The sequence below is a fragment of the Ictalurus punctatus genome, chromosome 29 (genome assembly GCF_001660625.3).
Source record: "Ictalurus punctatus breed USDA103 chromosome 29, Coco_2.0, whole genome shotgun sequence".
NCBI classification, from domain to species: domain Eukaryota; kingdom Metazoa; phylum Chordata; class Actinopteri; order Siluriformes; family Ictaluridae; genus Ictalurus; species Ictalurus punctatus.
In genome coordinates this window covers 12926875-12942510 of record NC_030444.2, presented here as the reverse complement: position 1 = coordinate 12942510, position 15636 = coordinate 12926875, and the positions used below count along the sequence as shown (strand labels likewise).

General features: G+C 43.4%; 1 protein-coding gene across 2 annotated transcripts in view; it reads left to right on the top strand.

The window, feature by feature from the left end:
* Positions 1-13445, top strand: part of tmem131l (transmembrane 131 like) — a 40229-nt gene extending 26784 nt beyond the window's left edge. For both annotated transcript variants that reach the window (XM_017461070.2, XM_047152252.2), the window contains exons 8-34: positions 249-326; positions 916-1072; positions 1410-1465; positions 3085-3190; positions 3597-3699; positions 4359-4506; positions 4686-4856; positions 4931-5000; positions 5204-5324; positions 5424-5493; positions 5627-5736; positions 5851-5920; positions 6146-6270; positions 6990-7132; positions 7229-7421; positions 7753-7938; positions 8037-8177; positions 9246-9774; positions 9857-9987; positions 10579-10739; positions 10888-11052; positions 11165-11243; positions 11459-11544; positions 11665-11797; positions 12356-12435; positions 12575-12696; positions 12928-13445. In XM_017461070.2, the coding sequence (XP_017316559.1) occupies positions 249-326; positions 916-1072; positions 1410-1465; positions 3085-3190; positions 3597-3699; positions 4359-4506; positions 4686-4856; positions 4931-5000; positions 5204-5324; positions 5424-5493; positions 5627-5736; positions 5851-5920; positions 6146-6270; positions 6990-7132; positions 7229-7421; positions 7753-7938; positions 8037-8177; positions 9246-9774; positions 9857-9987; positions 10579-10739; positions 10888-11052; positions 11165-11243; positions 11459-11544; positions 11665-11797; positions 12356-12435; positions 12575-12696; positions 12928-13212 (3819 nt within the window). In that variant the 3' untranslated portion in view covers positions 13213-13445. The remainder of the gene's footprint in view (positions 1-248; positions 327-915; positions 1073-1409; positions 1466-3084; positions 3191-3596; positions 3700-4358; positions 4507-4685; positions 4857-4930; positions 5001-5203; positions 5325-5423; positions 5494-5626; positions 5737-5850; positions 5921-6145; positions 6271-6989; positions 7133-7228; positions 7422-7752; positions 7939-8036; positions 8178-9245; positions 9775-9856; positions 9988-10578; positions 10740-10887; positions 11053-11164; positions 11244-11458; positions 11545-11664; positions 11798-12355; positions 12436-12574; positions 12697-12927) is intronic.
* The last annotated feature ends 2191 nt before the right edge of the window (positions 13446-15636 follow it).

The following is a 15636-nucleotide window of genomic DNA, read 5'->3' as shown; positions in this document are numbered from 1 at the left end:
AAAACAAAACATTTCAATTTAAATGTAGCTTGTGAAGCGCTGCTTTTCTTCTGTTATTTTTGGATCACAGAATGACATAAAAGCTTGGGCCATGTGTCGTGTTTCTTCTTTCCTTCTTTCTGTCTCTGATAAAAAATGCGCACAGTGTTACTCCAAAATCATGGAGATCTACTGAGATTGTTGGCTTATTATTATTATTATTATTATTATTATTATTATTATTATGAATTTTATTTTTTTCTTCACAGGAAAATGCTTTAAATATTACCATCCTGGGACTGCTGTTAGACTGCAGTCTTCCCAAAGCTCTCTATGCTCACCCACAGGTACCTCACACACACACACACACACACACACACGTGTCACTACGAACCGTTAATCATTTACAGTTCCTTAACCTCAGTGCACTGATGTAGTGTGGAGATAATGTATAAATTTCTCTGCTTGGTGTTAATCTGTCAGTGCCCGTTTCAGATCGTCGCCCTGTTCCACACGTTCTCACGTTCTACACAGTTCAAATTTAGCGTCTTATTACGTCAGCAGGCCGAGAGCTTAAGAGCTGCCATTGCTTCTGTTAGGCTTTTACTAAGTGTACTTCAAATGATGTTCCCTTTTAGAGGGAGTATTTTATGTGAGGAGCGCTAAGCAGACAGGATTTTCAACTTCCTCGAAACACATGTTCTTTTTATGAACTTGTGCAAGTGGAAACTTGGAGCTGCTTTGTCTCTCTAAAAAACAGCTCATACAGACACTCTCTTTCTGTCTTTATTGTTTGGAATTTAACTGTCTTGTATTATTTTAAATATATGTATATGTATATATATATATATAGAGAGAGAGAGAGAGAGAGATCTCTATCTGTCTGTTCCCTTCTGATCATCAGTCTCTCTCCTTTTATTTTCCTCTTTCTCTCAGGGCTCGTGTTTTGGGGCAGAGGACGAAGGACGTCTCTCTGTCCAGATCAGTCTGTCCGAGCGAGGTGAGAGGCCGGCTCACCTGGATAAACTGAAGCCCTATGTGCTGGAGAACATCATGGTGCTGCTCGTCCTGCCTCCACCAGGGGGCGTCTCATGTACGTAATCTCACGCCTTCGACACGGCCTAGACCACTTCTTCTTTCTATTTCTCCTTTATTCAAAACTCTGGGCCTTTGTACTGTACCGCTACATAACTTTATCTTTCAGTACGACAGCTTACCCAGAATGCACTGTGATCCGATGTAGATTTATTTCCGAAACCAGATCTCACTTGTGTGTTAGTCCTGTTCTGCTGATTTTTCTCCCCTTTCTCAGAAATCGTGTGGCCCGGTGCTGCCCTCATGTGGCACATTGTGGTGTGTTATTTGTGCTTTTGGTTGCATGTTAGAGAGTAAATGTTGGTTTTGCTCTTCTTTCCCCCCCCCATCCTCAGATCCAAAAATAGGAGTGTACATGCTGAACTCAGGGGTCAAACAGCTCTTTGTCAAGGTCAGTGCACAAATAAAGAGGACGTGGTTCAGTAATATGGCGAAGTCGAGTGGGTTAATTATGTCTGTCAGAATTATATCACCATTTACTTTGGCAGAATGTTTGTAGTTATTACATGACCAAAATCTCGCTGAGCCCCACTTAGCATTTGTTAGGACATGTGAAGTACAGTTCAAAGAAATAATTAGACATTTTTTAACGAATAAAGTACATTTTGTTCTTAGAATGTTAATGCAAAGTCTTTTTTTTTTTTATTAGGATTGGTCGCAGTTTTTGGTTTGGTTTTTATTTGTTTATTTATTTATTTATTTGTCTTAGCCAGTTTCATCTCAGGCCTCCCCTGTTCATACCACAGCTGGCAACACTGGTGTGAGGAAACCCATCACGGGTTTCCTCCAGGACACGTGAAGCCTCGTCATTTCGAACCGCTGCTCGTTAGGGGTCGACCCGTTGTATTTTTCTTCAGGGCCGATACTCATACCCGTCCATCCGTCCATTCATCCATCCATTTTCCGTACCACTTATCCTACACAGGGTCGCGGGGAGCCTGGAGCCTTTCCCAGGGGACTCAGGGCACGAAGCGGGGGACACCCTGGACAGGGTGCAGACCCATCACAGGTCGCAATCGCACACACACTCGCCTCACACACTACGGACAATATAGAAATGCCAGGCAGACTGCAACACATGTCTTCGGACTTGGCGGAGGAAACCCTCGAAGCACATGGAGAGCACGACGGCCGATATTCGCTTAGCATGAATTCGATGTTTGTATTGTGAAAACGTATAAGGAATTTACAAGCAATTCTTATAACGTGACTTTTATGATTCAACGAGCGTGACGTTTAATAACATTGTTAACATGACGAAAAAATGTATTACTTCCGAGCGAAAGTATAATGACGACAGTGCGTGGGAGAACGAGGGAGCGAAATTATACGACCGAGTTATACGGACTCCGGCGTGCTCTTACCTTTAACCTCACCGTAGAAGCGAATGTAGGCGTGGCTTCATTCCCGCGTTTCTCACCAACACTGAAAAGGAGCGATTTAGTGATTTATGATTCATTCTAAAAAAAAAAAAAGGAATACTTTTCGTTATAGTTATAACGAAATAATTAAGCATGTAACGAATACGGGGCATATATTATTTGGATGCAAATGCATAATCTTTTTGTTTATTTATTTATTTGTTTGTTTGTCTGTTTGTTTGTTCAATCATTCGTTCATTTATAGCTCCCAGACGAAATGTAAACCGATGCCAGTCACACTATTAGGAAGTTGTTCATGTCATAATGTTAGGCTCAGTAACTTAAGAACCTGTATTATTGTATTAACAACTCGAATATAAATATTTTTATAAAGCTGTGAACAGTTTACGTGATACAAAATGTTGAAAAAAAAAGTTTTTTTTAAACCCATATTCATTAACTTATCCCTGTTGGGATCAGAAGGGTGTTTGTGTGGGGTTTAAAAAACAAAAATGTAAACACTAAATAATACGCTGTGTAAGTGTTAGGCCGTAGTATGTGATTGGAGACAGGAAGTAGGCAAACAGGAAATTGACAATAGTGAACTATATTGGCATGATTGAAACAGGGATGTGTTTTATCTTCACAGGAAATCCAGATCTTGTCAAGGACGGACATCTCTGTAGAAATCAGCCACACGCCGCTGAAAGCTTCCGCCAGTAACCTCACTCAGGTGGCCACGCTGTCCTGCAGACGTGAGTTCTTCACATATACAGCGCGGCGTTTTATCATGGGAACACAAACGTCGTCCAAACACACTTTCTGTATTCTTGTCTCGGAGCCTCGTTTAGTTTCTAAATGCCCTATATAAAGAGTTTTTTTAGTTAACTGTTTGCCGATGTAGCACAGTGTTACTGACCGCTATTTCGGATTTAATTAACGCCTCATGTCGTCAGACTCGTCTGTCGTCCGAGTAACTAATCACACGGGGTTTATTTTCAGCTCCGGCACTTTGCATATTCAGATCGTCGCCATGCTCGAGTGGAGTGAAAACTCAGGCTGGATGCGACTCAGCATGACCGAATGCTGTTGTTTGTTTATTGTTGTTTTGTTTTTGTTTACTTGGTTGATTTGGGGTTTTTTTTGCCTGTGTGATTTCAGGATCTTTATCGTCTCAAAGTAAAAAATGCACCAGTCAGATCAGTGTGCAGATGTTGGGCAACATCAGCGTGAACATGTTTCCCTGGCTACAGCACACACACAGGTGTGAGACGCACAGCTCTCTGACTGTTTGAAAAACCGGTCTGTCTGTCTGTTAGTCTGGCTGTTTCTCTATGTCTGTCTGTCTCTCTGTGTCTTCCCGTCTATCTGTCTCTGTCTGCCTGTCTGTGTCTTTCCATCTGCCTGTCTGTCTTTTCGTCTGTCTGTTTCTCTCTGTCTATCTTTCCGGCTGTGTCTTTCCATCTGCCTGTCCATCCTGTTTGAAGCTATATTCCTGTCTGCTTGCCTTTCTGTCTCTGCGTTTGTCTGTCTGTCAGTTTCTGTCCAGCTGTCTGTCTGTCTGTTTCTCTCAAGCTGTCTATCTGTGTTTCTGTCAGTGTATTTGCGTGCTTCCTTTCTCTCTGCATATCTGTCTTTCTGTTTCTGATTTTGTCTGTCTGTTTTTTTTGTCTCTGTTTGTCTGTGTTTGTCCTTTGACTGTCTGTCTCGGTTTTGATCTGTCTGTCTGACTATAATAGACTGCTTGGCCTGTATGATATTAAAAGCTCAAGTCTCTCTCTCTTTCTCTGTGTCTCTATGTCTCTCTCTCTCACTGTGTCTCTATGTCTCTCTCTCTCACTGTGTCTCTATGTCTCTCTCTCTCACTGTGTCTCTCTCTTTCTCTCTCTGTCTGTCTCTCTCTCTTTCTCTCTCTCTCTGTAGGCTCAGTGATTCTGCTGACTGGTTTCAGTTCGTACAGACGCGGAAAAGTGCGGTGGATCAGGTGGAATTGTGGCTCATTAACCCGCTCCGTCTGAGCTTCACCATCACCAACGTCTCCCTGAGCCAGCCTTCGCCTCGGCTCTTCAAGGTAACAACAGCAACGTACTTAACAAAACGACGTTTGTTTACTTTGCTTTTGCGTGAATCCTCGTGCACGTTTCGCTTCTGCGGGTTTATGGGCGGGTCTTAAATGGCGCATGCCTTAAACGTCAGGCACGACGTCCGGTGTTAAAGTAAAACCCCACGTCTACGTTTACCCTTCTGTAGATCGTAAACGTCAGCAAGTCAGTGGGCGCGGCCTCTGGGTGCTGGAAACTGCTGAAGCTCCACCTCCTCAACAAAACATTGCCTGTCAACGTGGTTGCTGTGGTAACAATCAGCACCAGCCTGGGCTTTTCGCTGGAGCTGCGTGTACACGCCTCATCCACAGGGTCAAAGGTCAGAGTTTATTCCTAGATATTATAATGAATTCTGTAATAATAGTGCTAATATCTCGTTCTCTCTCTTTTCAGAGGGGCGAGGTGGTGTTTGAGGGCGGTGGTGAGTGTGAACAGCTCTGTCCTCTCCGCCTCTCCAGAAGCGGTGAGTTAAGAAGGTCATCAATTTTTTTACTGTAATTATAACGAGAGTCAATGCACAACGTGTATACACTTAAATGTACACAAGTACAACGCGCTTTTGGGGTGGGGGTGTGTGTGGGTGGGTGTCTAAGCTCACACAATAATCTCTCTTTGCTCTCTCTCTCTTTCTCTCTGTGTGTGTGTGTGTGTGTGTGTGTGTGACAGGGCGTTTTGAGTGGCAGCAGTCTCTCCTCCCAGAATCCTTTTCTTCTTTGTGGAAGACAGACAGCAGTTTGGCTTCGGCGCTTTGCAGCCGCTGGCACCGTAGTAAAGAGCTCTCCTGCAGGTACACACACACACACACACACTTGTTCATTGTGCTCTATTTGACTCTTACACTATATAATACATACTCCCTCTCTTTTTGTGGTGTGTGTGTGTGTAGATGGCCCAGGCTTCCCACTGAACATGCTACCGCTCTAGATTTTGGAGCAACACCAGTCAATGAGAGCAAGGTATGTATACACACACACCCACACACACACCTCATCATTCTTACCTAAGCCTTTAAAGTTCTACTCGGACTTCAGTTCTCCCTGTGGAATTATTGAAGAAATTAAACTCACCCCTTCATGCTCGTTTCCTCAGATTAAAAACTTCACCCTGAAAAACCCGACCGGTTCTGCGGTTTCCGTGGAGATCCGAACCCTTTCCTCCTATCCGGCTCCGCTTGAAGCGTTAGATCTTCTCACCAAGTGGTACGTAATCACACGCGCACGCGCGTTCTGCTTTATTAATTCAGCGATATCTGACAGAACGTTTCCCTGAGGTTTATTCTGTTATTAATAAACGTACTTGAATAACCTTTCCAGGTTTAACATCAGTCCTCTGTCAGTGAACATCACCACAGCGGAGTTTTCTCTGCTCCCGACCGATCCGAAGGTAACGATCGGTTTTTATCCGTCCGGCAGTATAACGATTCAAATGTCAACCGGACAAACGTTTTGTCAAGAGAAATACCTTGTCGAGAAATTAAATGACCGAAATGTCCGCCCTGTATTCGGTTGCATTCGGCACTAGGTGTCTAACGGGGTTAATAAGTAATGGAAGCGTACACTATATAGCCTCTGGACTGTAAATGAAATCTGCTGCTGTTCACGTGTTCAGTCTCGGGAGGTTCACCGGAGCGGCAGAGTGCAGAGGATCGTACTGCAGCCGTGGGAGACGAGGAGTGTTTCCGTAGCATACACGCCCACCGAACACAAACCTGTCACCTCCATTCTTCTCGTCAGGTATGTCCAGGATCGCCTTTATTTTTCGTTTTCCAGCAGCAATATTAACGTTAATAATCCGGATCTGTGATGTCATTCTAGAGTAACAGTTATGTTATATAACTTTATTATTATGAATAAATAAATAAATAACTATAAATAAAAAAAAATTACCCGCACACGCTACCGGTCAAAAGTTTGTGGACACTCGACCGATCTTAAAAAGCTTTTGATCTGTAGGGGTATGATTAAATGTGTGAGATCGGTGTCATAGACACGAATATAATCGTGCCGACGTATTCGTTTCTTTCATTAGAAAACTAGCATTTTATTTACTTTTTTTTTTTTTTTTTTTTTTTTTTTTATTTAAACGGACGACTCGGAGCGGAATATCCCGAAAAGCAGCCGATAACTCCTTTTAATACGGTTTAAAAAGCATCTCGGGGAAGTTCGTCGAGAAATCGGGTGCGAAGACGCCAAGAATACGTTTCTGGAAATTTCTAGGCGAAAAAGGGCGTGTACTTTGAAGACGCAAAAATACTAAATGATTTGATATTTATTTTGGAGTTTTTATCACAGCGTAATTCCCATAGTTCCATTTGTGTTACTCCAGAGTTTTGATGACTTTATCATCATTGTTATTGTAAAAAGGCGGATTTTTAAAAAATGAAAATAAAGAATAAGTGTGTCAAAACTTTTGAACGATAGTGTATGTGACTCCCCTTCTACTCTTTTCCCAGGAATAACTTGACGGTCTTCGACCTGGTCTTGGTGAAAGGATTTGGGGCGAAGGAGCTCCTGCGTGTGGGCGGGAAACTGCCCGGTCCTGGGGCGTCGCTGCGCTTTAACGTTCCTCAGTCCACCCTGATGGAGTGCCGAGACGGTGAGACTGACACTCGGTCACTTATGAACTCTATTAGCGCCTGGTGCAGTGCATTGCGGTTTGAATCCGCCGTCTTATGGCTGTTGTGTCTCTCAGGTTTGCGCGGTCACCTCAGCAAGCCTCTGTTCGCCATCCAGAAGAGTTTTAAAGTGGAGAACGCAGGCGAGCTTCCTCTCACCGTCATGTCCATGAACATTAACGGCTATAAATGCCAGGGCTTCGGCTTCGAGGTGCTGCAGTGCCGGTCCTTCCGTGTCGACTACAACTCTTCCTCCGAGATCACCATCTCGTACGTTTACACGAGCGACACCCACCGCTACGCCAAGGAGGGCGTGGTTATGTTTCGTTTATTGAGCTAATCACTAACGTGGCAGGATTTCCGAGAGACATCTTTTTATTTTAGATATGTTTGTAGTCTTTACGTCTGGTACTAACTAGCTGAGTAACGTGGCACTCTCGCAGTCATAAAGTCTTTACTGCGAAAGCTAGCTAGAAAAGAAACTTTATGTACAATGGTAATACATTCAAATAAATAAGCTCAAAATGACACTACAGACCAGACTGTTCTCACTGTCTGTGGAGCTTCTTCTCCTTCACTCTCTCTCACTCTGTCGTTCCAGGTTCACTCCAGACTTCACGTCATCGTGGGTGATCAGAGATCTGACGTTAATAACCGAGCGCGGCTCTTCCTTCCCTTTCACCCTGAACGTCACTCTGCCACACCACATGCTACCATTGTGCGCTCAGGTCGTCCCCGGGCCCAGCTGGGAGGAGTCCTTCTGGGTCGTCACACTCGTCTTCACCTGGTTAGACGCGCTCTCAGACACACACGCGCTCCTAGACACAATTCCAAGACAGTTTCGAGTTAGTGTGTGTAACGATGTGTTGTGTGTTGTGTGATTAGCTTCTCTTTGGCCGGAGTGTGTCTCATGGCCTTCCACCAGGCTCAGTACATCCTGAGAGAGTTTTCCACTCCGACTCCACGCAGCAACCATAACTCGAACCCGCGTGATATCAGCAGCCATAACACTCCTAATAACACCAGGTAACACTCAGCACTCTGCTTTTTAATACACACACGATGCCACGATATTCCCCATACGCCGTTTGATTATCGTTCGTAATATGATCACGAAACCGTATCGATAAACAGGACACAGCAAATAAGAGGGTTCTAAATGAAAATCTGCAAATTAGCCTTATTATTATTATTATTTATACTAATATCATTTTAAAAGGTTGATAAAATATTTAATGATTAACGTAAATATGAAATGTTTTCTGTGTTATGTATATACGCTTGTATACGGTTATTATCGTAAGTTATAGATGTACAGACATATATAAACATAATTTGTGTTTTAATGGCCGCGTTATATACACCGGATTATTTCCATAATAAATGAATAAAAAATACATTTTAGATCTTTTTGTTCCGAATGTCTTCAATTGAAACGCTGAGTAACGTTCTTTTAAAGCGCACCTATTATGGTTTTTCGAATATTACCTTTCGCATAGCATGTTATAGAGCCGTTCGTGCTCTGGGAGTTCTTTGGGAGTCATTTACTCCCAAAAGAAGGAACCGGTTCTGAACGGCTGAAATGATTCGTTAGTAATTCCGGATTTACTTCCTGTACAAACTTACGTAATTTGGTAACAAAAAACTCTGGTCTTCATCGGCTGCTCGCGAACAGACGGAGCTGAAACGCGTTATGTTAGTGGGCGTTTCCTTTTCGACACACGCTGACAGAGGTAGACCAATCACAACAGACTGGGACATCTGACCAATCAGAGCAGAGTATGCTCTCTGAAAGGAGGAGTTTAGAAGGAATCCTTTAGAACGGATCAGTGAACGAGTCGTTTGTGACACTGGGAGGAAAAAAGGTAATGCTGCAGTTTAAATTATGAGCACGTTAAAGTGTTTTTTCGACCTCTGATGCGTGTAAATCTATTTTATGAGAGCTTTAAAACAAAATTAGGCACATTTCAAAACCATAATAGGTGCGCTTTAAATCTCTACATTGCTCGTTTAAATTGGAGTGATTTTTTTTTAATGTCTTTTCAAGTCTGTACGCATCGTTAACATATTTATTTTCTTTCTTTCCTCCTGCAGTAAAGGCAAAGGCAGCTGCAAAAGTTACTCCGACTCAAGCCACACCTCCGATAAAGGGAAAGGGCGGGGCTCCACCGCCTTAGCCAACGGGACGGCTCGTTCCCAAACCTCCTCCAGAAAGAGCTCCGGAGGCTCCACCCAGCCTCAGAAAAAACAGTCACGAGTTTCATTCCTTTACAGATACAAAAGCGGCTCTGCGGCCAACGCTAATGCTGCTAATGCTAATTCTAACCCTCCAATGGATGAAGAGAGAGAGGAACAGATGTTTGACCCTGACCCTGATGTCTGTAACAACAACAACAATAACGACGAAGCTTTAATCGAGTCGGTACACCACGCGGAAGAGCAGAAAGAGCAGATCAGGGAGGACAAAACGTTGCCAGGAGATATGTTTCCCATGGAAACGCTTCCTATGTTTTCTGAAAGCATAACAGCCAATCACATGCCCCAGGCTCACGTTGATAGACAGGTGGAGAGCAGGTGCAGCCGAAGGAGAGACGAGGAAAAAAGGGAAAACATGGACACCGAGGTATGCCTTTAGATCTTAGCCTTAGCTTATAATTCGTGATATTTCGATAGCTAACGCGTGTTCCCGATCTTCTTGTGTCTAGCCGAGAGAGAGCGACGGCTCTCAGAAGAAGAGAACGGAGAAGGACGCCGAGCTCACAGTGTCCACGTTCAACACAAAAACGAAGAAAACCTCAGGAAAGAACCGCAGGAAGCCTGTCGAAATCGTACCGGGGTGAGTCGACTCACACACTGGACTCTCAAAACTGCCGTCAGTAATGAAAAACACATAAATATCGAAGAGCGTCCGTTATGTTTTGGTTATAGAAGCACCGTCTATGGGCGAAATCTCACATCTGGCACAAACGGAGCTTCCTTAATATTAAGAAAACGCATTAACGACTAATTTTGTTTGGGTAACCAACACACAGGCTTAAATGATTCGATCTCGGAAAAGGCTGTTATCTTGGAGGGCGTCATTACCTTATACTTTTAAGTTAAAAGAAAAACACCTTACGCACACTATAGCCTGTAATTCACGTCATCCGGAAATATCCGCCTCGCCAAAACAGTGATTTCATTCTTCTTGTCGAAGTTACGTACCGACATGCTATCGAGAGCGCTGACCTCTGAAGAAAGACCATTCGGTTTAATACGTGCTTGCTTTAAACGTGTTAGCTTAGCACTCAGAGGGACTTCTTCAGTCATCAACAGTCCTGAGATTCAACCTCTCAACCTTCCCGAGAGCCCCGATCGGACCTTTAGAGCGCAACCCTGTCTTCATCGTGTCTTAACCTTCGTTCGGATTCATTCATATCACCTACAGGCTCCCGGAGAGCGGCGCTGTGATGATGGTGGCGGAGATCGAGAGGGAACCCGAGTACAGAGAACCTCGGAACACTGCTAGAATCCGCAACCACTCGGCCAGCGTGAAGCTGGAGATACCCAAAGCGGCCGCAGCGGTGGAGAGCCCTGTTAAACAAAACGGTGAGGAAATGCTTTATTCAGCACTGTATAGCCAGTGTAGATCACGGTTCGTCGACTTGTATCCTGTATTTTATGAGAAGGGTTTTAGGCACATGCAGGTGCAGTGAGTTACGTGTGTGTGTGTGTGTGTGTGTGTGTGTCTGTTCAGGCATCTGTTTGCCCAGACCCCGGCGGAAGGCCCCAGAGCGACGGCTTCAGTGGGAGTCAGGCTCGGATTCGAGCAGCTCGTCGGGCAGCGTCAGGGCCAGCAGGGGATCATGGGGCAGCTGGAGCAGCGTGGAGGGAGAGAAAGACCCCAGCAGAGCACGACACAGTGAGACGCACACCAAATAGCTGCTTTTTGGAATATTCCACGTGCACGCGCGCGCGCGCGTGTGTCCATTCTCACTGCTTTGTAACATAATTGTACTATTTGTTTATTTCAGGAGATCCAGTGCAGTACAACATGTACACCGCCGACCGTGATTGTTACCCACCCGCGAACTGCACCTTTAAAACTCAAAGGTAAAAGAAACACGAACCAGTAAAGACACCATTATTATTTTTTTTTTATAGGTTTATTTTATTTAAAAGTGAGACGTCATGTCGATTCACCAAGATCTCTGTGTGAAAGAGATCTCCGGATCTCCTGCCCACACGTTACACTTTATTTCGAATGACACGTTTTACGCTCGATATTTTCCGTTAAATGAACGTCGCGTTAATGTTGTGTGTTACAGCATGAACAATCTGTACGTGAACCCTGAAACTCCTGCTCTGTCTCCAAGTTTCGCCGACGTGGCTGCAGGCGTGGACAGAAGCTCAGGTGAGCGCTCGTTGTTTTGTCGGTGCCCTTGTAGACGGTCACGATAGGTGATGATAGACACTGATTCGTAATCTCCACTATGACGTATTTAACCGATGTCGAACGATGTTGCGTACTCAGATATGGGTGGTGCATACATGCCGGAGGAGACGTGGTCCGCTCCTTCTGTTCCTCTGACCAATGGTTTCAGGTACAACAGGCCAGAACCACGCAGCACTTACAACCAGAACTCCAACTCCAACCCCTTTACCGGGTACGGCGCACACACCTCACACACTCCGTTAGCATGCTTAATGGTATGAATGAATGGATACGTGAATAGATGTAAGGGCGGTAGCTGCGTAGATATGCAGAGAGGTGGATGGACTGATGGATGCTTGGATGCAGATGGATGTATGTAGATATGTACTTGAATGATGTAAAGAGTTCTGTGATGGATAGATGGTGGTTTGATGGATGGTATTTGGATGAGTGGAAGGATGGATGGATGGTAGTTTAACAGATGGATGCTGGTTTGGAAGGTAAATAGGTTTGAGATGGATGGATGCCGGTTGCATGAACCGAGAGATAGATGCTAGATGGATGGATGCTGGCTGGATAAATAGATGTGTGATAGATGGGTTGATGGATGTGTGGATGCTAGTTAAAATGATGAGTGGATGGATGGATGGATGGTTTTATACATAGATGCTGGATGGATGGATGTAAATAGGTTTGAGATGGATGGATGCTGGATGTTGGTTGGATGAATAGATACCAGCTGGATGGATGCTGTGTGTGTTAATCTTATGTTATTATCTGCTCTTTCTAGAAGTTTCCTGTGGAATAACGCAGCCAGTCAGTGCAGTAACCCGTATTCCTACTGCCCCCCAAATAACTACATGCCATCAGGTAAAAGTCTCTCTCTCTCTCTCTCTCTCTCTCTCTCTCTCTCTCTCTCTCTCTCTCTCTCCATCCATCCTGCATCTGTCATTCTGTTAGAATAGGAACAGAATATTTCATAATACTTTTTTTTTTTTGCCCATCTAAGGGAACGGACATTACCAGAACAGCTTCCCGTGCCGTGAAACTCAAACACAGGCCAGCTGGAGTGAGGAAACCCCACACAAGGACACGTCCTCTTGGGACATGACCAGCTGTGTGGGCAGCAAGGTGAGCTTCCAGAATATTCCATTGTTCTGAATGACACACACTCTATAGGTCACCTTCTCAGTCATAATTCCTAATTCGCCCTCATTTGCATGTCATTTACATAAACCACAGCCTAATTTACTGCAGATGCTGTGATGGTGAGAAAATAAAGGGAAAGTATTCAGTGACAGTTATCCAAGATGCAATCTTAGAGGTTATGTTTTAATCTCTCTCTCTCTCTCTCTCTCTCAGCCTTATTTCTCAGGCACCCGGAGTCTGTCTCCGATCTCCTCCAGTCTGTTCGGCTCTATCTGGACTCCTCAGAGCGAGCCGTATCAGAGCCACTTCCACGCCGAGCGCTCCGTGCCCGTCTCTCCGGTGTCTCCCTTCCCTCCAGAGCCGCTTCCCCCTAAGCACTTCTCCAGCTTCAACCCGTTCGGCCCCCACATGAACCTGGACATCTGGAACAACTCGGCCTCGAACCGCAGCTCCAACTCTCAACTCTCCAACGACTCGGGCTACTGCGCAGACGCTTGACCTGGCAGGCCTGAAGCTCCGCCCACCGCATAAGGAAAACGACGAAGACAAACGATAAGAATGTGGTTTTATTGATGACGGAGGAAAAAATGTGAATGTTCTTTTCTTTTCTGTTTTATGTTCCATTTTTTCCTCGACAGGATTCTGTTTGTGCAAAATTTAAGCTTTTTGTTGTATATTTTTCTAGATGTTTTGCAAACTTGGCCATGAAAAATAAAAAAAAAAGTTTTGTACTGGGCTTGTCCTCATTGTATTTATTTATATTTTATAAAGAAAACTCTGCAAAAAGAGAGAGAGGCGTCCTCTCACATTCAACTGCTTTTATTTCCAGCAGATTTATTACCATGTATAAATATTTGTATTAACATAAAAAGATTCGTGTTTGACACTAATGTAGAAGTCGTCAATCCTGCAGAGATGATGTATTTTTGTAGGCCACCCCAGAAATCACCGTCACCCTGGTTCCCTCGACAAAAGGCCAACAGGATTTTCCAGTTGGCTTTTAGATTATTGCAGAAAATAAACTCTATGACCAAATAAGAGTTTATGATTCTTCCTTCATTAAGGTAATTTTCACAAATGAAATAATTTTTTATGAATTTTGAAGCCTAAATACAATCGCCAGAAGTAAAAAACTAAAGTCAGGCTATAAACGAAATGCACCACGGTCGCATGACTTCAACGTCACCACCGCTATGCTTCCGATAACTCTTTCAGTCTTTATATTTAAAAAAAAAAAATTATACAATTGGAAAATACTATAAATTGATAAATCTACAAGTTGGAAAGTTTGAGCTTGTGTTGACCACAGACCTGGTGTCAGACCCCCCCAATTAAGTTTAAGTAAAATTAGCCTAAAACACCTATCCAAAGTAAAATTAAAGCTGTTCTTGAACCATTTGGAGTACTTGCATGGTTTTGGTCTCTTTTGAAAGTTGATTATTCCTGTCTAGGGTGTACCCCGCCTTGTGCCTAATGCTCCCTAGGACAGGCTCCAGGTTCCTCGGGGCCCTGAAGGATAAGCGGTATAGATGGATGGATGTCTTAACCACACTTAATAAGGGCTGTCACTTGGATTGCACCTACATATTAAGAAGAGGGGGAAAACAGAGGCAGCTGAACAATCTGTGCTAAACATGTCAGGCGTGTCTTTTATGGTAGGATTATTCAAATACTGTAAGAACGATAGCATTGAATACGTTTACATGGACAGCAGTAATCTAATTATTGACCTTACTCTGAGTAAGACAATATTGTGATTAAGGTGTGTACATGAGTCGCTTTTAGAATACTCCTTTCATGTACCCGTTTTACATGTTATAGAACATAATTCGATTAACAGCACACGTCATTCCGTCACCGCGCCCCGACGTCCCTCCAGAATTTCACATATCGACATACAGGTCGTCTTCGTTATGGTACCGTGTGCAGTTTTGGGTGTTTTTATTTTAAAAAAATTATGAACGCTTCAAGTGTGGTTAATTATTTGTCATGCTATACGTGCTAATAGACAACTGCTTGAAGCCGTGGGCTACGTTCCAAACCGCGTACTCTACCATCTGTATAGTAGCCGAGATGGAGGTATTTCTCCTACCATAGTCCTACGGTAGGCAAGTACGCGGTTTGGGACGCAGCCGTGCTCTCTTGTTTGCCGTCAGACAGTTGAGCACTGCCATATGTATATGTGTCCTGTCGCAAAATGCGGTGAAAACTCTCACATGGCGTTAATAGTGTGATTAAGGTGTGTACATGTCTGTAATGCACCTCGATAATGCGACTAAAACAGTAGTACTCCACATGTCTTAATTCGATTTGTGTTTACTTTGAGTGTGACTTTAATCGGATTAAGGTAATTAAAAATTGCTGTTTACATGGTAGATTCTTAATCAGAGTATTGTCTTAATCGGGTTAATATTGGATTGTTGTTGTCCATGTAAATGTACTGACTGTAGTGGTCTGTAAATCCCCATAGTGCTCTCGTTGTTGTTGTTGTTAGAATTTTTAATTTCTTATATGTTACTAGAATAAATGAATTACTTAAATAAGTAATAAGTCAGTCATCTAACACCAGCATCTGGGTAAACAAATGTGCACCGGTGACATGCATATGATTTAATATGAAGCATCTGTAATGCATTATTCAGGTGGTTCAGAGCAAAGAAGGTACATGAGTTAGTTGTTGTTCGTAGTTAGCATGGATTTATGATTTAGCTTTATGCAGAATTTTTAAAAAGTTATTAGTAATTATTATGTGATACAAACTTTAAAAGGCATCGCTGTTATGAGAAAGTGAGTGTATTTATTTATCAGACATTTGTCCATCTTTCTGAAAAATGCTTATTGTTAATGTAAAGATTTTGTTTTGTTTTTATTTTTAAATAAGATGTTTTTGATCCCTCGTTTAAAAACATGAAATATAGCTTG